The sequence below is a fragment of the Protopterus annectens genome, chromosome 13.part0 (genome assembly GCF_019279795.1).
Source record: "Protopterus annectens isolate FY-2018-M chromosome 13.part0, PAN1.0, whole genome shotgun sequence".
NCBI lineage: Eukaryota > Metazoa > Chordata > Ceratodontiformes > Protopteridae > Protopterus > Protopterus annectens.
The window spans coordinates 334,558,543-334,582,941 of NC_056747.1; the positions used below are offsets into that span (position 1 = coordinate 334,558,543).

At 41.3% G+C, this 24,399-nt stretch overlaps 1 protein-coding gene across 1 annotated transcript in view; it reads left to right on the forward strand.

Moving 5' to 3' along the window:
- Positions 1-24,399, forward strand: part of TMEM59L (transmembrane protein 59 like) — a 537,787-nt gene that overhangs the window by 117,997 nt on the left and 395,391 nt on the right. The window contains exons 2-3 of the mRNA XM_044053954.1: positions 2,544-2,649; positions 18,077-18,171. Of these exons, the coding sequence (XP_043909889.1) occupies positions 2,544-2,649; positions 18,077-18,171 (201 nt within the window). The remainder of the gene's footprint in view (positions 1-2,543; positions 2,650-18,076; positions 18,172-24,399) is intronic.

A 24,399-nucleotide genomic window follows, 5' to 3' on the forward strand; every position in this document is an offset into this window, starting at 1 on the left:
GTCCGTACTCATAGGTACTTCATCTTATCGTGTCATTGTTAGTATGAGTATTGCTGAACTCATTTGTGTGTGGGTACATAATTTATGGCTATAGCCTGAGTTTTATCTTCTTAATTTTATATATCCTGAAAAGACTAGAAATTGTCTCAAAATGCTTTGCGACACCAAAATGCCTTATATGGATTTATCAAGTACAAAATAATCTGCAAATAAAGCTAACCTTTTTTGATTACCATACCAGTTATATCCTCTACTTTCTGAGTCCCTTATTTTCTTTTTCAGTTTGACTAAATATAAAGCAAAAAAGGGGGAAAGAGCACACCCCTGCCTGGTTCCTCTGTTGAAAGAGAACCTATTGGAAAGGAACCCTCCCACTTTAATTCTTGTTTCCATTTCTTCATATATGCTCCTAATTAACCTTATTATTGCATCAGGAAAGAAAATGCTTCCATTGCCTTATTCTTAAAATCCCAGTTTACTCTGTCATATGCTTTCTCTGCATTAAAACTCATGAACAACAGAGGTATTGTCTTAAATTCTGTTTCCCTTTGGATCATCGTTATGTTAATGTTGTCAAATGTTTGCCTTCCTTCCATAAAACCATATTGATCCATGTCTATCAATGTCAGCAATAGCTTTGCAATTCTTTTAGTTAATATAAATATGAAAACATTATAATCACAGTTTAAAATAGGTTTATATGAAGTAGGGTCTGATGGGTCTTTACCCTCTTTGGGTTATACAGCCACCACAGCTTTTTTCCAAGATGCTGGTGTTTCCCCTCCTTTTAAAATACTGTTAAACACAATGTTGTAGATCATTACTATTTTCTTCCCTCCTAAGTGCCAGACTTCCACAAGAATACCATCCATTCCTGGAGACTTCTGTGTCGATTAATTATACATTACTGTAATTCTGTCATCTTTTCCTGTCTTAACTATTTAATTGTTGAGCTTCACCTTCCTCTAACCATAGCATAATTAAGTCTTCGTTAAATATTTCCATCTGCAGTCTTTCTCCGTGTCCACATTCCTCATAAAATTTCCGAATGGTTTCTCATGCCACTATAGGATCTCTGATTATTTTTCTTTTGTAGGCTCCCTACGTTTGCGGACAACCCTTTCTACTTTCTTTTGCCTAAGCAGTTGTGCTAAAGGTTTTTGTGCTTTGAAAGTTTTTTTTTTTTGCTACTTAACAGCAATCTTTCTAAACTTCAGAATATTTTCTAAATACTCTGTTATTTTCTCTTTAGCACACTGCGGTTGCTTCTCTTCTTGTTCTTTGACATTCCTCTTATTTTTCAATGCTTTAACCTTTGTTAACCCCTCTAAATAAATCCTATTATTTCTTGGCCATACCTCTTTTATTTTATTTTTACCCTATTTTTAAACTCTGTTTTCATTTTAGCTCACTCTCTAGCTAACCCTTCTGAAGAAATTTCTATAATGTATTTATTTTTTATTTATTTACATTTGTTTACTGGGAAATTCCTACTGGAGACGGGTCCATTTTCAGTGGAGGCCCAGGGAGAAAAGCTCCACAGAGCAATAAATGAGCAGCAGTACATGAAGAAAATTTGAATATACATACAGTAGCAAATAATACATACTGTAGCAAACATTAACTATACATACAATATGAAACATAAAGGTAGGATGTATATACAGATAGTACTAAGCTCAAATGGATACTCTTCTAAACTCATATACCTAAATCTTTTATATATAAATATTGCACAAAACTCAAGCAGATATAAAGCAGAAGCTCCACGTGAAGGTGGAATGAGCTGAAGGGCTAATGGGATGGAGGTGGAAGATAGAGGATTAAGAGAGGAGACTGAGTGAGTCGTCACTTCAGTCGTTCTGTTAAGTCTTGATTAAGTTCCACTACCTATTTCTTGAATTCCTCCATTTTTAATAGGTAGATGGGAAAATGCTAGTCTCATTTTTATTTCATTGCCCTGCATTTTTATCTTAGCTTTTCCTTTGCGCATCATCAGAAGTAGTTATTGGATGTGTGTGTCGAAGTTTTCAAACTGCATCAACAATTTTCCTTTTAATAATGTCTCCTTGCTTTCCTGTCTTTTCCTAATTATAATCTTGTCCATTCTCATTAATATTCCACTCCATTATCCCTTCTTCTGTTTACACAGTTTTTTTTACTGCTTTATAAATAATTTTTCCTTCTTCTCCTGAAAACAATCATCGTGACACTGATAAGTCATTAATTTTGTCATGTTATATTCTGTTATATTTTCTGTACCAGATAGATTGTTTTTTTATGCTTAGAATGTGTAATTTTGTGGAGTTTTTCTCTGTGGACCTCTGCTGAAAAGGGGTGTTGCACAGCCCAGTCAGTCCATCACGGTCATCAAACACAAAGTTATGTACATGCATATAAGCATGTATACACATTTGTATATGTTAAATCTGTAAGTATGTTTCATTTGCAGTAGACACATGCACATATATAACTTCTCCAAAGACTGGGCTGTATAATCTGTATGAGCAACACTTACACATTGTATCTCTTTCCGCCAACAGGAACCCACTGTTAATGCTTGCTACAGGGGCTGTAGACTGTTTTCAATTTGCCACTTTGTGGATGGCAGTGTAGAGCTGAATGAAACAAGAGCTGAGTGCAAATCAGGTAAGGAGATTAAAGACTTCTATCCTTGAATATATACAGAACTAAAGTATGTTATGTTACACATTGAAACAGTGTGCATCTATTTTTATCACTTCTAATTTAACTCCTGTCATTTTTTTAACCCCAAGACCTTGGATTAGCATAACTTGTCCCCTTGAAAGAAGTGTGGCAAGCAGAGATATTGCAGCTTGATTACAGTTATAGTGTGTGTGTATAACAATAGCAAAATTTCATTTTTGGGAATTGTTTGACAACATGATACAGTAATGTAGCTACCACATTGCCTGCATTTTTGTACTTGTACCTCATTGTAGATTTGAAATACACACAGGGTTAGGTGTTTGTTTACATTTGGTATATACACTGAATGTTTGCTTTTTAATCACATCCTGGCTTCTCCCTCGCTATCGTAGCAGTGGCAAACCTATGTGAAATGTGTGTGCTCAATGGCTAGTGCTCACTGGAGGTTTTTTTATGCTTCTCCCTTTTACCCTCCCATTATCAACATACAAGTACCACCTGTGGGTACCATGCCTAACTACATATTTGATGTTGTCATTGTTCATCTTTTCTTGACTTGTGGGTACGGTTCCAATCCTCTGATCTGATCCGGCCGATGTATAGCTTGCATCATCCAGAAATCTCTCGAGCTGCTAGTCTGCACACAGTACCCCTCTCTACATTACCCCAGATCTCGTTTGCCAATCTTACGACAAGATGCGTCAGCTGATTCCTTTCTTGTAGCTAAGTAAAAAACTTTTTTTATTTACTCTTTTTTAAGTAGTTCTCTAATTTTTATTCTATAGTTTTAAAAATCTTTGGTCTGCCCTCAGTGTGAGTGTGTTTCTTCCTCCTTACCATTGGTATTTTCCACTACCATCGTTGGTAGTTTTTCTTCCCTCCCCCCTCTCTCCCCTTTTTACCATTGGTAATCTTTTTACCATAGCTGGTAGATTTCTTCTTTGCGGTGTGACTGGGTTCTGTCCTTTCCTTTCTCTCTGCCTCTCCTGCTTTTTTATTTAGGACGGTGGCAGAAAAACCTAAAAGCTCCACTACGGGCTTCAACCAGTTTACAGAGTGTGGCAGGAAAGTACCAAACTCAGATAACTATAACTGTTGCTTGTATTGTTTGGGTGCGCTCCACTTGAATGTTGACTGTACAATCTGCCAGGGTTTCAGCAACACAAATCCAGCAGAGAGGAAAAATAAACTTATTCTCAAAGGGCTCCTTAAAGCCCCATTCGAGGATGCCTTGTCCAAGGCCAGCCAGTCTCTTCAAAATCCTGTCATTCAGCACTGACATCTCCTTCAGCACCGACTATTAAGAAGCATAAGCATGCATCTGCAGGTTCCTCTTCAGGACCAAAAGCTGAAGTTCCAAATCTTTTGAAGCAGTCTAAACCTTCGGCACCAATAACTATACCGGTGCCTTCGACACCAACCACAACACTTATTCATCCTTTGACTACTACTGTTCCTACCTTGACCACTGTTTTGATACTGGCACCAACTGTCACTACTGCTGTGCCCACGCTGATATCTCCTACTGCCCAGTAGATGGTGCCGAAGACTGATATTTCCACTCAACAGAGGACCAGTTATTTCCCCTCCTTGGATAACTCCCTAGTCCTTTCCTGAAGAGATCCGTCTCTCCTTTTGGGTTATCCATCCGCTCTACCAGAAATCTGTCTGAAGTTGATATTGTAAGGTTGGTAGATCATATCCTGACAGCCAGGGGTCTTCCCTTATTTTCTCAGCCCCCTCTTCCGTCTGGTGCAGGGGGTTTCTCCCCTATGACCCCTTCCTATACTCCTCCTCTGATCTCTTCACAAGCTTTAGAGCTCTCAACTCCAGCGTCACAGGTTCCAATGGCTTCGGCGTTGACAACCTTTTTGTGTTTGAGTCCAGCTCTGATGCCTTCTGTGCCTTCAGCACCGTTGGGTCCCCCAGACCATGTCTTCGCTGTCGGGCTTGAGGGGTTAGAGTTAGCAATGAGTTTTTCTATGGAGCTGGCCTTGCCTCTTCGGGCTGCACCAACAGGGGACCCATCCTCAGTTCTGGTTTGGCAGGTGGGTCTCTCAGGACGGGGTGTGACCCTGGTTCCGAGTTTCTGTCTTGGTTCCGGGCTCCCATCCCTCCTCAGGTGGTCCTGCCTTTCAAGCCATAGAAAGAGCTTTGGCCACTGCCTCGTCTTGGGTCGCTGCTGTGTTATTGAAGTCTCTCCCTGTGACCCCAGGTTTTTCGGTTCTACCACTAACCTCAACCCCTGGACAGCAAGCCTCAAGGTTGCAAAACTTGCCTACTAAAGGCGTACCTTCTTCAGATGTTCCCACTGAAGAGCCTCCTCGAAAGAGATTGTGTAAGAGGAAACACCTTGATTCTCCCGAGGAATCCGTCACAGAGGACATGGATTTCGATGAGGGGGAGGGTTCCCCATGGTCACCCCTGGAAGACATCTCCTTCAGAGAGATTCTTGAGATGCTAAAACAGAGGGGTGATTGGAAGCCCAAAGACCCTTCCTCTAAGGAAACCATGTACATGCAGGCTTTTGGTGCTTGCCCATCTACCTCCTGGGTGACCCTGCCTGCTAATGAGCTAATTAAATTGATCGCTCAGCGGGCTAGGAAGGTTCCTGACTCTGTAGAACCTGTTACCCGGAGACTTGACAAGATACTTTCCACTCCTGAAGACCATCTGCATTGGGCAAAGGGCTTAGTAGTTGATGCCATGGTGGTAGCGGCTGCCACCAAGAAAGAACTAGCCAAGGAAAGTTCTACTGTACATCCCCCTAACCAAGAGTCCAGGGCAATGGACAGTTTCGTGAAGCTGATCCATGCATCATCGACCTACCCCATGAGGTCCTTAAATGTTTTGGCACACTTCACTAGACTTCAGAGGGATCTGGTCAAGGAGCGGTCATATACCCTGGTGGGTGCAGTCGCTGAGGGGGTCCCAGATCAAGTGGCCTCCTGGTTGGCTACCCTGGAGTCTACTTCAAATTCATCCATGAGGCTCATTGTGCATGCAGCTGAAGGGGCGACCATGTCAGCAGATTCAGGTGTTGCTATTCAACAACACACTTGGGTGCACCTGTGTGAATTTGCGAAACCATTCAAGTCTTCTTCCGTCAATGTCCTTTTGACAGATCCTCTTTGTTTGCACACAAACTAAAGGAAACTCTGTCCAGGTGTAAAAAGGATGGAAAGACTCTGCTGTGTATGTACGTTTTTCCACTCCCCAACGATTCTACTCCAGGAATCAAAAGAGTGGTAAGATGTGGTTCAAGAAGTCTCAGAAGCCTTTCCAGGACACATGGTTCGAACTCCCCTCGGGGCAGAGGGGGGGAGTTACAATGGAAGATACAGTCCCAGGGACAGAGGTGGTCCGCAGAATCGGGGTTCCAGGGAGTTCTTCCCTGGTCAACCCTACCAGTGCTCCTGAAAGGGAGCCCGATTGCTTGCCTCTGGAGGCAGTCAAGGGAAGATTTTCCTTGCATCCAACAACCTGGCGAGGTATAACCACCGATTCCTGGGTGCTAAGGATCATTTCCAGCAGTTATTTAATCCCCTTCAGTCTTTACCCGAGAACCCAAGCAAGACTCCCTGACATTCCACCCAGTCAGAGAGGACCAGTCAGCATTAGAAATACAAAAGCTGCTAGAAAAAACGAGTCATCCAAGAAGTCCCACCAGACCAATTAGGATCTGAATTTATTTTACTCCAGATTCTTTTTAGTGCCAAAGCAAACAGGACTGGAGACAAATTTTGAATCTTAGTATTCTGAACAAATTTGTCCCAGCAGTCCAAATTCTGGATGGTCACAGTTCAGTCAGTTCTTCCTTTCTTAGAGCAAAACGAATGGATGTGCTCTGTCGACTTTCAAGATGCGTATTGCCACATAAAGATGGGCAAACACTCAAGAAAGGTTCTCCACTTTTGACTAGGAGCCAGTCATTACCAACACAGGGTGCTGCCTTTTGGTCTCTCCACAGCCCTCAGGGTGTTCACCAAATGCATGGCAGCAGTCGCAGCACATTTGAGGCTGCACGGATTCTGATTGTTTCCTTACCTAGACGGCTGACTCCTCACCACTTCCACAAGGCATCTACTACTACGAACCATGGTCTTCATTCTGAAACTACCTCAACAGTTGAGCATCAAGGTCTATCTTGTGAAGTCACAACTAATCCCTTCTCAGGATATGGAATTCATCGGAGCTTGTCTCAACACTCTGTCTTATGTGCCATCGTTTCCCCACCACAGGTTGCAGAAAATACAGTCACAGGTTCACCCTCTCCTTCGCTCAAACAAAATACCAGCTCAGCAAATTCTGCAGCCATTGGGATCCATGGCAGCAATGATCATGTTAGTTTCAATGGCAAGGTTTTACATGAGACTTCACCGGTGGCTGCTTGCGAACCAGTGGTTTATTCTAACCCAACCCATGAATCACCTAGTTTTCATATCCAGCCGATGAAAAAATGACCTAACCTGGTGGATGCACTCCAAGGAGATTCTTCTGGGCAACCCCCCCCCCCACAGCCCAAGGCCATAATGACCACAGATGCTTCCGAGATGGGGTGGGGGGCATTATCTCGGGAAGACGGTCCAAGGTACTTGGTCCCCTTCCGAGTCCAATCTGCATATCAGTGTTCTAGAGCTAAGGGCAGTGCTTATGGCATTGCAAGTGTTTCATTCTGCCTTACCTCAGGGGATGATAGCTATTCAGTCAGACAACATGTCTGTAGTCTGGTACATCAACAAGCAAGGGGAACCAAATCCTATCCTCTGTGTCGAGAAGCCCTTCGATTGTGGCAATGGGCCTTAACTTCCAACCATTTTCTGATAGCGGAGCACATCCTGGGGAGTTCAAACGTGACTGCAGGCAAGCTGAGCAGATGGATCCTCATGCTGCATGAGTGGTCTCTAAATTCCAGAGTAGCAATGAAGATCTTCCTTCACTGGGGCCAGGCTTGCTGCAACCCATTTGCTTCACCTCTGAACAACAAGTGTTCTTCGCAACAATTGGCCCCCGGGGTCTCCTTTATGCCTTTCCCCCCTTCCCTCTGATCCCTCTTTTTCTCAAGAAAGCAGCTTGGTTGAGAAGCAAAGTGATCCTCACTGCACCTTAATGGCCCTGACAGATATCGTTTCCCTTCCTGTGGCCTCATCTGCTTCACTCCCCATGGATTCTGGACCCAGTTCCAGAACTTTCCCATCCTCTGGGACTAGTGCACCCCAATCTACAGACTGTCAAGCTAACTGCTTGGTTCCTTCAATTCCGTTAGCCGCCAAGCATAATGATCTTCCTTCTCTTATATGACATATTTTGTTGGCATCTCATAAACCATCCACCAGGAATCTCTACCATAGTAAATGGAAGAGATTTTCTGTTTGGGCTTCCGATAATGGCCTGGACCCCTTTTCAGTGCCAGTAGAAAAATCCTAGAGATGTTCATCGTGTTATACTGCTGCAGTCATCACACTTGGGTTATCCTGTCATCAGGCGGTCCCGCAGTCAGATGAATCCCAAAGCATTGGTCCGGCGTCGGCTGTCGTCGCTTCTTCCCTGACGTCAGTGCAACAGGGGTATAAAAGAGGCAGCCGACGCCATTTTCTTCAGTCTTTCTTGCCGCGCGGTGCCCGAAGCAGAAGCAGTTCGTAAGTGCCGGTCGGCCAGCTCCTGAGATTTTCGAATCGAATTTCAGCCCGAAGTCTTCTCTAAAGCTAAGTACCCCGTTGGGGAAACTTTTCTTGCCTCAGACCGATGTCAGACGAAGTTAATAATTGCATTTCTTGTGGGAAGCAAATACCTCATAAGGATTTTCATTCTCAGTGTATTTCTTGCCTAGGCCCAGACCACGACATCTCTGCTTGTCGGTTTTGTGCTAGGTTCAACAAACGTACAATTAAGCATCGGGCAGATTTTGCCCAGCATTATTTTGGCAGAAAATTTAACTATAGCATGCCGTTGGAGCAGCCAACATCAGCATTGTTTAAAAAACGCAAAGATAAGGACAAACAGCCAAGGCCAAGACCAGTTACTGAGGCCTCACCCAGGCCTGATGCCGGTTCTCCGGTTTTCAGCGAGGCGCCTACGCAGCCCCTGACTACCGCTGAATCAGAAATTCTGACGGCCTCCCAGACCGATGCAGCTGGGCCTCAGGAACCGGTTCCACCTCACCCATCGGACGCCAGTCCTGACGGTGATCTGGAAATTTTGGATAGGCCTTCGGTTTCTGAAGGTGTCTTCAAACCGACTACTATCTCTGCTAAGTCTTATGCTAAAGCTCCCTTGAAAGTTAGGAAGCCGGGTACGCACAATCCCCCATAGGCCCCATGGCTAAAAAACAGATGCTTAAGATGGCTGAGGATTTAATTACCCTTATCAGGGGATCCCAACCCCCACCTGACAAAAGGCCTAGACTGGAGGAAGATTATCCCTCCTCTGACCAAGCATCTATTTCCTCAGGCAACTCTGAGGACCAGGATTACTCCTTCCCTCCTTATGAAGATTCAGATGCTGAAGAGTCCATTCCCTCTGTCTCTTCCCCCCCCCCCCACTGAAGACTACTCTTTTGGGGAAACTTTACACACCTTGAGGGAACACTTCCACTGGGAAGGCCAAGATTATTCTGACTCCGGGAGTTTCTTCTTCTTCCACAGCATAGACCCCTAGCAATTCCTCCAGTTTTAGACATTTTGGATGATGTTTACTCCGAATCTAGTCTAAACCCAGATTCTTTACCTCCAGCACCAGCTAAACCAGACAGATACTATCGAGTTCCTGACACTCATAAGTTTCTATATAAAAGTCCTACTGCAGACCCAGAAACCATTTCCCAGGGTCCCAAAGGGGTTAAAGCCTCTACTGCTGAGAATCTACTTCCTTCTGAAAGAGATTCCAGAGCATTAGAAAGATGGGGAAAGAAAGTGTATACGTCTGCCACTTTGGCCATGAGGGCCTTAAACTGCCAATTCCACATGCTAAAATACCAACAGTACTTGATTACACAGTTAAAACAGAAAATGACCCCTCAGACAGATCAACCTGATTTCAAAGAGATACAGGATTTGCTGCATGCAGCAGAACAGGTGGGAAAGCATACCTTACAGTGTGGTTTTGATTCATTGGAAGCCTCATGTAGAGCAGCTGTAACAGGGTCTGTAATTCGTAGGCATGCTTGGCTTAAAGAACAAGCCTTACCAGAACATGTCAAAGCAAAGTTATTGGATGCTCCATTGCAGAAAGATGTTTTATTTGGTGTCAAAACAGAGGAAGTTTTAAAGAAAATGGAAGAAAAGGCAAAATCTATGCAAACAGTTAAAGATTTTTTTACAGGTACAACCTCCTCATTTCAGCAGGAACTGGCCATCAAAAAACTGGTCCTTTCCTGCATCAGACAGACCCCAAAGAGGTAGGTACAGACGCCTTAGGGGCAGAGGCCAGCCACAAGGTTCTTTCAGGCCTAGACAATGGCAAACAACATCTCAAAGAGGGGGAGACGAAAGATCTCAACCCTTCAGGAAGCAAACATAATGACTTCCCCCTTCGCCTGCCAAGCAAAATTGCCCTGGCAGCACCTTTGGGTGGAAAACTGGCTTTATTTCCACAAAATTGGCGCATTATAACAAAGGACAAATGGGTTCTGGATATTATTACCAGAGGATGCAGATTTCATTTCCACACTTTACCAAGGATGAGAGGCATGCCAAATCTGCCTCCAAACCAATGGGCAGAGGCACAAGCGCAAATATCAGCTCTCATGGATATGAAAGCAATTCAAAAGGTACCTACAAAGGAGCAAGGTCAAGGTTTTTACTCAAAACTATTTCTAGTCCCAAGAAAGGACAAAGCCTGGAGGCCCATTTTAGACCTCTCAATTCTAAACACATACCTGGAGGTACCCAAATTCAAAATGCTCACACTTCAGCAGCTTCTTCCCATATTGGGCAAGGAGTCTTGGCTGGTAACGTTGGACCTCAAAGAGGCATACCTGCATGTCCCTATCAGACAAGATTGCAGAAGATACCTCAGATTCTTGGCAGGTACAACGCATTATTAATTCTCTGCATTGCCCTTTGGCTTATCTACTCTGCCCAGAGTATTTACGAAATGCCTGGCATCAGTAATTGCATATTGCAGACAACGAGGAATACAAATTTACCCATATCTGGACGACTGCCTGATCCAAGCGGACAGCAAGGACTTTCTATTACAGCATCTGGCATTTGTAATACAGCTGCTCATTTGCGTAGGGTACACAGTAATCAAAAAGAAGTCAAAGCTAATACCCTCGCAACAAATAATATTCCTGGGTGCCAGCTTAAATACAATGGCCCAGATGGCTTTTCTCACGCCAGACAAACGACAACAATTGACTCAATACTTCAAAAAGATGGCAACTTTTACCCAGCTCACTGCAAGGAAAATCCTGCAGGCATTGGGGTTCATGGCATCCTGCATTCAACTACTCCCATATGCAAAGCTGCATATGAGGAAATTACAATGGTACCTGAAAAGTGTATGGTCTCAACACAGGCACAGCCTCGAATCAAGTATACCTCTCATTCCATGCCTTCAAAAAGAGTTCCTATGGTGGGCTCAAGCATGTCAAATAAACAAGGGTCTTCCTTTCGTCTTACCTCCAGCAAACCAAACTATGACAACAGATTCTTCAGACTACACCTGGGGAGCACACATGGCAGGACAGTGCATACAGGGCAAATGGTCTGCAAAACAAATGCATCTTCACATCAACCAAAAGGAGATGCTAGCTGTGCAAAATGCACTGACAGCTTTCAAGGACCTCTTACATCCAGGACAACTACTAATAAGGACAGACAACACCACAGTGATGTGGTACATAAACAAACAATGAGGAACACCCTCCTACCCTTTATGCAGACAGGCAATGACCTTGTGGAACACAGCATTGACTTACCAAGTGCAACTGCAAGCGCAATTCCTACCAGGAAAGGAAAACATATTGGCAGACAAATTAAGCAGAAATATGGCAGATCCTCACGAGTGGAGACTATACCCACAAGTATTTTCAATGATAACTCAAAGGTGGGGATGTCCAGACATGGATCTATTTGCTTCCCCCAACAATTGCCAACTACAGAAATTTTGCACAAGGACTTATCACTCCTTAGCCTGGAAAGTGGATGCCCTATCATTCAGTTGGACAGCATTGGCAGTCTCTGCCTTCCCACCACTACCTCTACTGAGCAAGGTATTATTGAAGGTCAGATCAGAGAGACCACAAATGATCCTCATTGCTCCGGACTGGCCATGCCAGCACTGGTACCCATTACTAAGGAACTTGACTCACAGCCCTCCATGGATCTTGCCTCAATTCCCACTACTGCTGACTCAGAAAAACTCTCTGATACTTCACAGCCAGCTTAGAACTTTAAATTTAGCTGCATGGAGAATACCTTGAATTTTCAATCAACACTTCTCTCAAAGGACGTCCAGAATGTCATTATGGAGGCCAGAAGGCCCAGCACCAGAAAAACTTACTCAGACAAATGGAAAAGATTTTGTGCATGGAACCAGGCTAAAGGCCAAAATCCTTGAATACCTAACATTCCTCAAATACTGCAATATTTAACTGAGATGCTACACCAAGGCCTTTCATTCTCATCCATTAAGATCCATGCTTCAGCCATTTCAGCTCAATACAATACGGATCCTCCAATGTCCTCACACCCTTTACTACGGCAGTTTCTCAGAGGGGCTAAGAATATAAGACCCCCCAGAAAACCCCCAACACCAGCTTGGGACCTGAACTTCGTTTTAGAAAAATTAACACTGCCTCCTTTCGAACCAGCATTCTCAGAAGAACTACAATTCTGGTCTTGGAAAACAGCTTTGTTGCTGGCTATTACCTCAGCACGCAGGGTCTCAGAACTACAGGCACTTATGGCAGTGGAACCTTTCATCATTTTTCATCAGGACAGGGTCTCTTTATGAACTAACCCTACCTTTATGCCAAAAGTAGTATCCAGTGTGGCTTTAAATCAGACCATTCATTTACCCACCTTTTATCCAAACCCCCAGAATAAAGGAGAAAGACTCATTCACTCTTTGGACATTCACAGACAGCTACGTTACTATTTAGATAGGACAAAGACCTTATGAAAAACTGACCAACTCTTTGTATCCTATGCTGCAGGTTCACAAGGAAAGGCCATTTCAAAACAGACCATCTCCAAATGGATAGCACATTGTATCGGCTTTTGCTACTCGCACCATGTGAAAGCAGTGCCTGTTAATATTAGGTCCCATTCTACCAGGGCTACAGCAACCTCAGCAGCCTTTCTCAGGTGGGTTCCAACCAAGGACATTCTGGAGGCAGCCACTTGGAGTACTGTGCACACCTTTACCAAGCACTACCACCTTCCTTTATACTCAAAATCCAGAGCTGGTTTTGCCACTGCAGTGCTGCAGGGCATCCTAGCTTCGCCTAACCCAGATTAGTACCAGCCACCCATCCATAGCTTTGGGATTCAATCCAAGTGTGATGACTGCAGCAGTATAACACGATGAACACAGTACAGTTTTGTACCTACCATAAATGTAGATGTTTAAGTGTATATACTGCTGCAGTCCAGGTTACCCTCCCACCATCCCCTCTACATATCAGGGTGTTAGTTATAGCTCCATGTTCATCAGTCAATTGGATGCATGTCTATATGGTGTATTTGCTAATAGTTAGTACTGTTGTTTATCTTCTAAGGAATTTTTGCATAGCTTTTTGTTTTGCCTTCCTAGTTGGGGGCACCTGAGATCTGGGACAAGAAAAACTGAAGAAAATGGCGTTGGCTGCCTCTTTTATACCCCTGTCGCACTGACGTCAGGGAAGAAGCGACGACAGCCGACGCTGGACCAAGGCTTTGGGATTCGGCCAACTGCGGGACCGCCTGAAGACAGGATAACCCAAGTGTGATGACTGCAGCAGTATATACACTCGAACATCTACATTTATGGTAGGTACAAAACTGTACTTTTCTAGCCACCATTTTTGGTAAAGGAGCTTCTGCTTCCATAATCAAGGTTATCTTAGCAGCTATTTCAAATTTCCATAAAGGTATCGGTGACCAGCCTTTAATCTCTCACAGGCTTTGCAAGGTTTTTCTTAAAGGTGTTTAAATCCCCCTTTCAGGGATCCGCTTCCACCATGGGATTGTGTATTGCAATCTCTTACTTTACCTCATCTGAACCTGCAGCTACCTGTGACTTAAAATTCCTTTCTTGGAAAACATTGCTTCTCATAGGTGTCACTTTGGCAAGACGAGTCTCTGAATTACAGGCTCAGTGTTCAAACACCCTTTATTCTGTTTTCTATAAAGACAGAGTGTCACTCAGAACAAACCTGACCTTCCTTCCTAAAGTGATTTCAGAGACCATTATCAATCAATGTATAGATTTGTCTTTATTTTTCCCACATTTTTCTAATAAAGACTAATACTGCCTGCACCTTCTGGATGTACACAGGCAATTACATTTTTATCTGGATAGAAGTAAGCAACTTAGACAATTAGAACAATTATTTGTGTCCTTTGCAAGCACAACCTTGGGCAAATCTGTTTCTAAGGTTACTCTGTCTAGAGGGTTAAGGGATTGTATTTCCTTCATTTACACGAAAGAAAATCTAAGACTCCCTGTGCCAATGAAGGCACATTCTACCAGATCTATGGTGACTTCAGCTGTTTTTCATTCTAAAGCTTGTATGTCAGAAATTTGCGCAGCTGCAATGTGGGCTAAACCACATATTTTTATTACTCATTACAAATTGGATATGGTCTCCAGGGGGAGAGCTTCCTTTGGTTCTATAGTTCTCAAGAATGTTCTTCTGTAGGGCCACCCGGGATCTAAGATTGTTTTTGACTTTGTCCCACAAGTCAAGAATAGATGAAGATTGACATCATCAGATAAAGAAGTTATGTCTTACTATAAATTTACATCTGTGTTGTTGATTTTCATCTATTCTTGCATCCCTCCTCACCTGCCCCCTCCCTTGGCGTTATGGTGGAGTGACAGCCTGTCCTGAGTTTTATTGTTAGGCATACCTTGGACAAGGCTGGACAAGGCTTCTGGCTTGAGTTAGTGTCTTCTTGAGTATGCTTGCAAACTTGACGCGAAGTAGTGTTGAGAGGGCCATTTTGGATAGACTAGCAGCTTTGAGAGATTTTTGGCTGATGCGAGCTGTATATCGGCTGAATGGGTTCTGATGATTGGAACAGTACCCACAAAGTCAAGAATAGGTGAAGATCGACAACTCAGATGGAATGTTATGGTAAGAGAGAACTTCTTTTTCTGTTCTGTGACCTACAGTGGTGTCCATGAAAGTGATATAATTTAGTGCCTTTCCTTTTGCAAATGTTGCCCAGTTAAGTCTTCTCTGAATTCATTTTGTAGGGCTGGGTGTGATGAATTCAACACATTACCAGAATGTTTGGAAAACAAAGTCCATATTATTTTTAACATATTGAAAGCCTTGTATTTCTTAAAAGCAGACTCTGTTGATTAGTGGCAGTGTCAACACTCTTCACCTCCCACCTTTCTGATGACTACTTCTTTATGTCATGACGTTCAGAAACTTCCACTTCCACTTGCCTCTTGCCCATTGGCCTCAAATGTGTGTGTGTGTGTGTGTGTGTGTTTTTTTAAATAAAAAAAGTGAGGAGTCAGTTAATTTCTCACCTTCGAAGAGCTTCTCCTATGTACTGGTAGTGGTCTAAGATATGGAGTCCATATGGACCCTGTTCAACACCATAGTAGTTGAGGAGGTGTCAACAAATTGTGGCCAAAAAGTGGTTAATTCTTGTCAAAGAGGCAGTCATATGACCCGCTACTCAATGCTAGTAGGGGTAGGGATGGACGTGCGGTTTAATATGACACATTAATATTGATGGGTCAGGAAGGCTACAGCAGTCACTGAAACACAGGCCCAGGTGTGGAAAGTGTTCAGTGTGGTCACTGTGGTAGTTAATGACTTCTACGGTGGTGGGGCTGTGAAACGTGACGAGGCCCAGCTGAAAATGGAGGATATCGTCAGGGTGTAGTGGTTAATGCTTCTTTTCAGTGTTAAGTAAAAGATGGCGGAACTACTTCTGGACTGGCAAACTGGAGTGCTAGCCCCCATTTTAATAAAGAACTAAAAGGTATCACTGCCCCTTTCCTGCAGACTGAATCCAAGACCTGTATTCCTTACAGTTATCACTGCTTCTGGACCAACAAGGAATTTCTGGGTAGTTAGCTACCTGGTTCGTCCAAGAGCAGTTTCTCCTTTCAGCTAGGAAGCCACTACTAAGGTGATTGTGAATCCACAAGCATCAAGTGCAGAACAGTTAACTTAATACTGTGTTAATAATTGAACAAGAAAGAAAAGCACTGCTTCTTGTCTGGGGATAGAATTTGGACACCCCCCCCCACACACACACACCATGTTCCCTGCAGTTGTCTTTGCCACTGGATCAGTAAGGAGTTTCTGGGCAGTTAGGTACCTGGTTCTCCCAAAATTATTTGTTTCTCCTTTAAACTAGGGAACGCCATGATAGTGAATTTGAAGACAGAAGCATGCAAGACAAAACAAACTGTTAACTTAGTCCTGTATTAACAACCGAACACAAAAGGAAAACACTGGCACTGGGGACTAGGTTAATTGTTTGTCCTATAGTTTATGAAGAGAAACAGGAGAATGTGTTTTCAGTTATGTAGAGGGATCATACTCCCCAGCATGCTTGGACAGCCTACATCAGTGTGTTTGGGATTAGACTTTGTGCAATAGTTTTAGCCTCTGATTTAGGAGAAGTGCACATTTTGTCATTGATATGTGGAATAGAAGATCCTACCTTTGATATTACACAGACAAAAGTGGGAACTTGGAAAATTATTGTAGTCTGCATGTTTTTTGTGGACTTGGATAAGTCATATAAACATATTCCTTTGGAATGTCTTATAGATGGTGATGCAATACTACATTATCTTATGGTTGGTACTACATATGGATGGAGAGTTGTTAGCTTTCTCAGTGTTAAGTAAAATACGTCCAGGGTGGGCACAGAACTCTGTCAAGGGTATATCATGCCACCTCCTTATTTCTTGAATTTTCAAGGACAAGGGACTTTGGGTGTAGCTTTGGATGAAGAGTATTTGATCTAAAGACATGAGGGTTGTATCTTTGTTGTTTTCAGTGTTTTCTTTTTGTTCTCAAGTGACTGCAATCTCAAGCATACAGTTCAGTGGTTCACTGTTGAGTGTGAAGAGACCAAGATGAAGATCAATGCCTACATATTGGAGATGATGTTTTTCTCCAAGGAAGTATGGGATTATTCTCTGCAGTTGGGAGGGGTGCAGTAGAGGAGTTTGGGGTCTTGTTTGTGAGCAAGTATAGACATGATCAAGAAGAAGGCTCAGCAAATTGTTGCAGCAGCAGTTCTGCAGCCAGTATAGAAGACTGGGGTAGTGAATCCTCCTGTTATTGGGAAACTGCGTTGTTTTAGTCAGAGGAGGAATAATTGGCCTGCACTGCCCAGACGTGTTCCCCCTTAGAGTTCAGCAGTGACATCGAAGACCCAAGACATCTCATTTGGGAATACTTTATTTAAGATGATTGATCACCCGTGCAAAAAAAAAAAATTCTTATAAGATTTCCTCCACTGGATTTTATATTATTGGGGAGGGTTCTACTAGGGAGATAGGATGTTATGGTCAGTACAACTCACAGTTGTTTATCAGAGTAGACCCTATCTCTCACTTTAACTAGGAGCACATGGAGAGCAGGATGAGAAGATTACTGTTGCTGGGATAGGTGAGTCTAATCTGCCCTGCTAAGTTTGCTGTCACTTTGAAGTTCATGAGGACTAGTTGTTTAGAAAATTGGATGGATGGACTGGCTGAATTCTCCACAAGTCTGGAAACAAACACAGCATTTGAAGACCAGGATGGGATACCACTACATGCTTTGCCATCCTAAATGTCTTACTCCACTGTTCTGTCTTAGCATTATTGCATTTCTTTTATTTTATATGAAGTAGAGCACTGACAGAAAGCAGTTAGGTATGTAAGTTCTGAGGTTGTAATGTGAAATTCACTGCAAGAAGGGAATGGTCTACTGAAATGTTTTAACCAAGGATGCAAAAGGAGAAGAACTGTAACCTGGGTAAGTCCTGGATAGTCATAAGTTAGATGCATTATTAGTATATGGCATTTGTTCTGCTGTTCTGTTTTAAATGGTTTGTTACTAGCAAATCATTAATAATAGATGCAGTCTGCACATTGTACAACTGTATTGTGGCTTGTGCATTGCCGCTAAATATAAAGGAAGAGCCACGATGAACCTTGACACCTGCTGGTTAAAATGTGTGTTACTATTTAATATAAACTTCTGCTGCTTTGTTTGTTGTGTTTATAGCATGTTTGGAAGCTTACAGCAAAACTGAAGAACAATATGGCTGCACAGCTGGGTGCAGAAATCAGCTGCCTGAAGCAGAGATCAGGAAAAAAAAGGTATCTCATGACTGCAAACGTGTTATGACTGAAAGAGTAGTTGGAGCTGTGATGGTAATTGGAGGGATGTGGAGATAAGAGCTTAATTGTTTTCTCTCCTTTTAATTTTTGTGTTGCTCCTTTTATCTTTTTATTATGTAATCCTGTCTTGCTTTAGGGTGCACATTAGGACACACAGTTGATCTTGACTGCTTGTGGATTTTTTTTTAAATAAATGTTTTGATTCATTCACTCTTCTGACCTTAGGCTTAGGTTTCCCAACAGTATTCCTGTTTATTCATTTTGACCACTGAGAAACAGGAATTGGCCAGTAAGTATGCTATTTTTTATAGTTAGTGATAGAAGGGATTTTTTTTGAGTTGCAGAGTTGTACCTTGTTAGTGCCAGCTCCTTAGAGGAGATGTGTTGTGGGCCCAAACAAAGACTGGTACGTGCTCGTCACGTGCGACTTGCTTCCACCTTTAGGTGGCAAAATTTGCAAGCTTGTCTGCAACCTTGCCAGTGGTCTCAGCCAAGCTTGTTACTAATGACCACAGAGGGAGCATCCTCATTTGTCCTGTGAAGAGACAAGTAGACTATTACCTGTTCTGCACCCACTGCAACCTGGCACTTGAGGTACACAGGTAGGTGTTTGATTCCAAGTTGCTAGCATCAGATATGGACACCTTGTCTTGTGATTACAGGCCTTTTAGTGGCATGTGGAGTTACATGGCTTCCTGTGTTCAGGCCATAATGGGTGTGTTAGTACACAAACTGCAACACTATCATTGTAAAAACAGACAGCCCTACCCAAAGATCAAGTGATTTCTTAAAAATGGTTATAGAATCTGAAAATTTAATGACCAAAGGAAGTTTATACAAATTCAAGGCCAGGCAAAGAGAGAGGAATCTTCTTTTTTGACTGTGATAAATTTTTGAATTTTGTAGGATCAGTTGTACACAAAAGCTTGGTGGCTGTGTACAAGTTCAGGATCCATTAATAATCGGAGTTCTTCATTACTAATGCCCTGTATAGTAAGCACAATGACATTAAATTAAATAAAGGCCTGATAAGACATGCCCTTACAAACGAGCAGAAATATTTTTGTGTATTTTTCTTGGACACTTTTTAGGGCTAACAAGTTCCCATTTGAAAAATGAACAAAAGGAGGAATTATAGGTTAATAGGTTCATAGGTGTGTACCAGGCCAATGGCCCTGGAGCCTTTACAAGCCTAGCCCCCAAAAAAATTGTCCAACCGATGTTTTGTTCACAGTGCCCATATCCAGTAGTGCAACTGGAAAGATCCATAGAGTGAACTTTCTTTTATCCATCCACTCATCAAGATTTCTCTTGAAGAGGGCCAGTGAGGTGCTCTGCTTGACATGAATGGGAAGCTTATTCCAGAGTATAGGCAGTCTTTGGGAAATGAACCTGTCCTTCCAACATGTTCTGTTAACTGTGGTAACGAGGTTGTGATCTCTGGAGCATGTGGCATGGGGGGATTGGGATTTCTTTAGGTGTAGCATTTCAAGTAGGGCTGGAGTCAGACATGGCTTTGTAAGTCAAGCAGAGATCACCTCTAAGTAGACGATAAGAGACTGAGAACAGCTGAAGTTTCTTGAGTCTGTCCATGTAGGACATGTATTTAAGGCCTAGGATTCTTTTTGTGAGGTACTTTTGTGGCCTCTCCAGCTGTTGCACGTGTCTGGTCAGGTACATGCCAAAAGGGGCGTTATATTCGATGATTGGTTTAATGAGGGATGAGTAGAGAGAAATGATTACCTCTTTCTTCCTGGATGCGAAACCTTTGGTTATAAGATGTGCCACGTAGAGGGACTTTCTGACCACAGTGGCAATGTGGTGGTTGAAGGTGAGGTGGCTGTCGACCTGGGTGCCCAGATCTCTTATGGCCCCTACAGTTTTCAGTGGGCTGTCATCAATGTGGTAATTTGTGGAACTGAGTTTTTTTCCAAAGGGGATATGATGCATTTTTTGGCATTAAGCTTCAGGATATAGTTCCGACACCAGTCATTGGTCTCAAAGAGGCCCTTTTGTAGGATGTCTGCATCACTTGGGGAGTTGATAATGACTCTTAGCTTGCAGTCATCAGTGAACTTGGTCAGCCAGAGTCCTTCTGTGTTGGCTTGGACTTCTGAGTTTAAGTCTGATATAATTAGTACATTCTAGTAAATAAATCTGGAGACCTGGTACTGTTACATCTATATACAAGACCGGCCACCCTCATGCTCTTGTTCTTAATTAAGTCAGCATTGCTACTGAAAAACTGTCAGCAACCCTAAGTCTTCAATACAGTTAATTCACTTCTGAAAATTATTTCTTTATTTTATATCTAAGATTTTTTTGTAAATGCAGACTTTCTAGTCAGTATTTTTGCTTCCCTAGTATTTGTCAATGGTTATGTATTTTATTCTGCACAATGTATCAGCTTTGGTTTCTAGAGATGGATACTCTGATCTTGCTGTTAGTGGGAAGAGAGTCTGGGTTCATGGGTGTGTAGCAGCATTTAATGTTTCAGCTGAAACACTAAAACATTTTTTCTACACCTAAAACTACTGATGGGATTCTAGTCACTTGCTTGGATTCCCAGGCTCAATTCACACTTTTTATTTATTTCTTTATTTTTTTATTTATTATTATTATTTTTTTTTTTGCAATAACCATCAAACTCAACCTTATCAGCCACATTATGAGCATGCATGACACTTGGTGTGAAAGCTGAATGGCCCATTTATTTCTTTAACTGAGGGCCATTAAACTGGGGATGTGAACTGTCATTTCTATGGTAGGAATTTTATTATATATATATTTTTGTAAATGCCCTACCATTCCCGCTCAAGCTTATAATGTCCAAGGAATGGCATGTGCAATAGGGTTACTGTGTATTCTATATATTTCACATATGATGCTACCAAAGCCCTGCTGTCTCACAAACAGCACCTCCAAATGACTTTTGGTCTTAACCAGTGATTCTGCCACACAGCATGTGTCTGATCATGTGCTGCTGCTGCCCCATCCCACAAAGAAAGGTAAGCAGGTCCTCTTCACCCCATGTCTCTCTGTTTTTTTTTCTCACTCCAAGGTCACTGCACCTTGAAATAGTGATTGTTGATGGGCAGTACAGCACCTCTGTCACTCTTCCTCAGAAATTAGTTGATCTTGCACCACCTACAACTCACCAGTAGAAAGTATGCAAAAGCTTGCTCTAAAAGTAAGCAACCAAGGCTTTAGTAAGCAAGCAGTAAAAACACAGTAAAATATGAACTCAAGTGAGTGTGCTGCAGTAACTGTGAAATGATCTGCCATCTCTGTTGGCATAGAGGGATAAAGAGAACACAAACCCTCGCACGTTAAGGCTTGCGCGGCCCAAAACAATAGCAGGAAACATACAAAGGCCAGCAAGTCAGTTCCAATAGCTTTATTGGCAAGTAAATAGGTGCAAAAAATACACCATAATACTCCCTATAGTTCAACAGCTCATATATCAAAACCTCAAACTAGTTTCGGTAAAAAACCTTCATCAGTGAGGAAAAATAAGATACTGGATAATACACTTAGGGGCCTTATTTCCACCAGGACTTAATGACCACCTATAGGGACCTATACAAATATATATTATTTTCATTAGATATCTGGATGGTAGCATTGAGCAGATTTTGTTAGATCTGGTATTATACATATACACTATATCTATATTGCAAATTTATGCCTAGAATGTTTATAGTATCTTATTTATGATACTGAGCTTATTTTGAAGTGTCACCCACTAAATAATTGAATAATGTTGTTTTATATGCTGAGTATACCAAATACCAATTTTATATGTCAAGTGATTATCACGTTGTTATTGGCTATTGCTGGGTATATATACTGAGTATTTTCATTGGTGAATGTGGTTTCCTTATTTTTCCTCACTGATGAAGGTTTTTTACCGAAACTAGTTTGAGGTTTTGATATATGAGCTGTTGAACTATAGGGAGTATTATGGTGTATTTTTTGCACCTATTTACTTGCCAATAAAGCTGTTGGAACTGACTTGCTGACCTTTGTATGTTTCCTGCTATTGTTTTGGGCCGCGCAAGCCTTAACGTGCGAGGGTTTGTGTTCTGTTTACGTGTTTTCCTCGCTGTTGGCGTTCAGTTCCCTTGCTGTTGGCTGAGATGACTCCTTTCCTTTTGTAATTGGATTTTTACCATTCACCGATGGTTTTTGTGGACTACATTTGAGTTTTCTATGGTCGTACCAGCACTTCATGGATGGGTGACTGATTTTCACATTTGTTCGTGAACTAAGTCTATTTATAACGGCAGTTGTTATATAGATATACCATTTTCATATATGACATTAGCGATACTCTTATCGCACGTACTGGATTGGAAATTTAGGTCGCCAACTGTTATCTTTTGTTATGGACATTTCCTAGGAGGGATTGTCTGATTTTTACTATAGTGTATGTAGGTAAAACTTCACGTTCCCTAAGAATCAGAATAGGTGAACATCGCAGTGATATTCGTAATCAGAAACTTAGCAATGCCCTATATCAACACTCTATCAAACATAAATCTGCCAAATTTATGTTTACGGTTATTGATAAGATTCAGGGCAATAGACATAATCAGCTTGGTTGGCAGAGTATTCTTAGCCATAAAGAAAGATACTGGATAATACACTTAGGGGCCTTATTTCCACCAGGACTTAATGACCACCTATAGGGACCTATACAAATATATATTATTTTCATTAGATATCTGGATGGTAGCATTGAGCAGATTTTGTTAGATCTGGTATTATACATATACACTATATCTATATTGCAAATTTATGCCTAGAATGTTTATAGTATCTTATTTATGATACTGAGCTTATTTTGAAGTGTCACCCACTAAATAATTGAATAATGTTGTTTTATATGCTGAGTATACCAAATACCAATTTTATATGTCAAGTGATTATCACGTTGTTATTGGCTATTGCTGGGTATATATACTGAGTATTTTCATTGGTGAATGTGGTTTCCTTATTTTTCCTCACTGATGAAGGTTTTTTACCGAAACTAGTTTGAGGTTTTGATATATGAGCTGTTGAACTATAGGGAGTATTATGGTGTATTTTTTGCACCTATTTACTTGCATTACTTTCGACTCTTGCTTGATTCCTGTTTTGGGTATTTTCTTTGTGACCTTTGTCCATTAGCTGTTTTTCCTCCTTTGTTGGTTCCTTCCTTTTGTGATCTTATTTTGATTTTTTACATTCTGTTTTCGCATTTATTCTGATGATGATACGTTACTTTTAATGATTTTTCATAACGAGTTTTTGAGGATTTTATATGTTATTGACTAGGATGTACTTTTGACATGGTGGAAAATTAGTTACAATGTTAAATTTATTTTTAAGAATTGAAATTTATCCAGTATGTAGATGAAACTTAGCATACTATTTAACTTTGAAATCGGGATTCTATTAAAATGATGATATTACTTATCAAAAATCGAATTATTATCGGTATGATACTCAGAAAATAATGCTTCAATATTTATACATATATATCGAATTATATACATTTTGATAATTGATGACATACACTATTGAATATTATTATAGATTTTATGATTTGTTGATATTACAAGTTTTAATGCTAGTATGACATAATTATTTATTTATACTAAATTGTTAATGTATGTTTATTGTATTTATTTGAATTACAAACTATATTAGTTTTATTGGTTATATTGTATTTTTGGTATTTTTACTTTTACTTGAATATGTTGTTTTATGTGAGTTGTATGCATTTTTTACGATATAAGGTTTGATTTGGGGTTTTATGTTTTATTTGGGAAGTTTTCTGTTTTGAGCTGATAGTTTTGTAAGACTTTTCCTTTGTATTTGTGACTCATAGTTTTTGTTCACCTTTATTGGTGCTTTCTTTGTTGGACTATTTTACTTTGTTTTGGGATACTTGTTTTGAATTGTTTAAATAGATTTTTGATTGGTTTATGGTTGACTTCATTTGTTTGAATTTGTACATTTTTTTATTATTTAATAGAGAGTTGTTATATTATTTTCTATGTGGACCATTGAGAATACGATTTGACATTGTTCAACTAGTATTTAAGATTTTAATTACGTTTATAATTGCAATATTAGATCGATTGAATTTACAAAAGATTTGATAAGAATTAGGTTATTTCACTTTATGAATAGAAACAATACTAAATAGGTTATTAACAT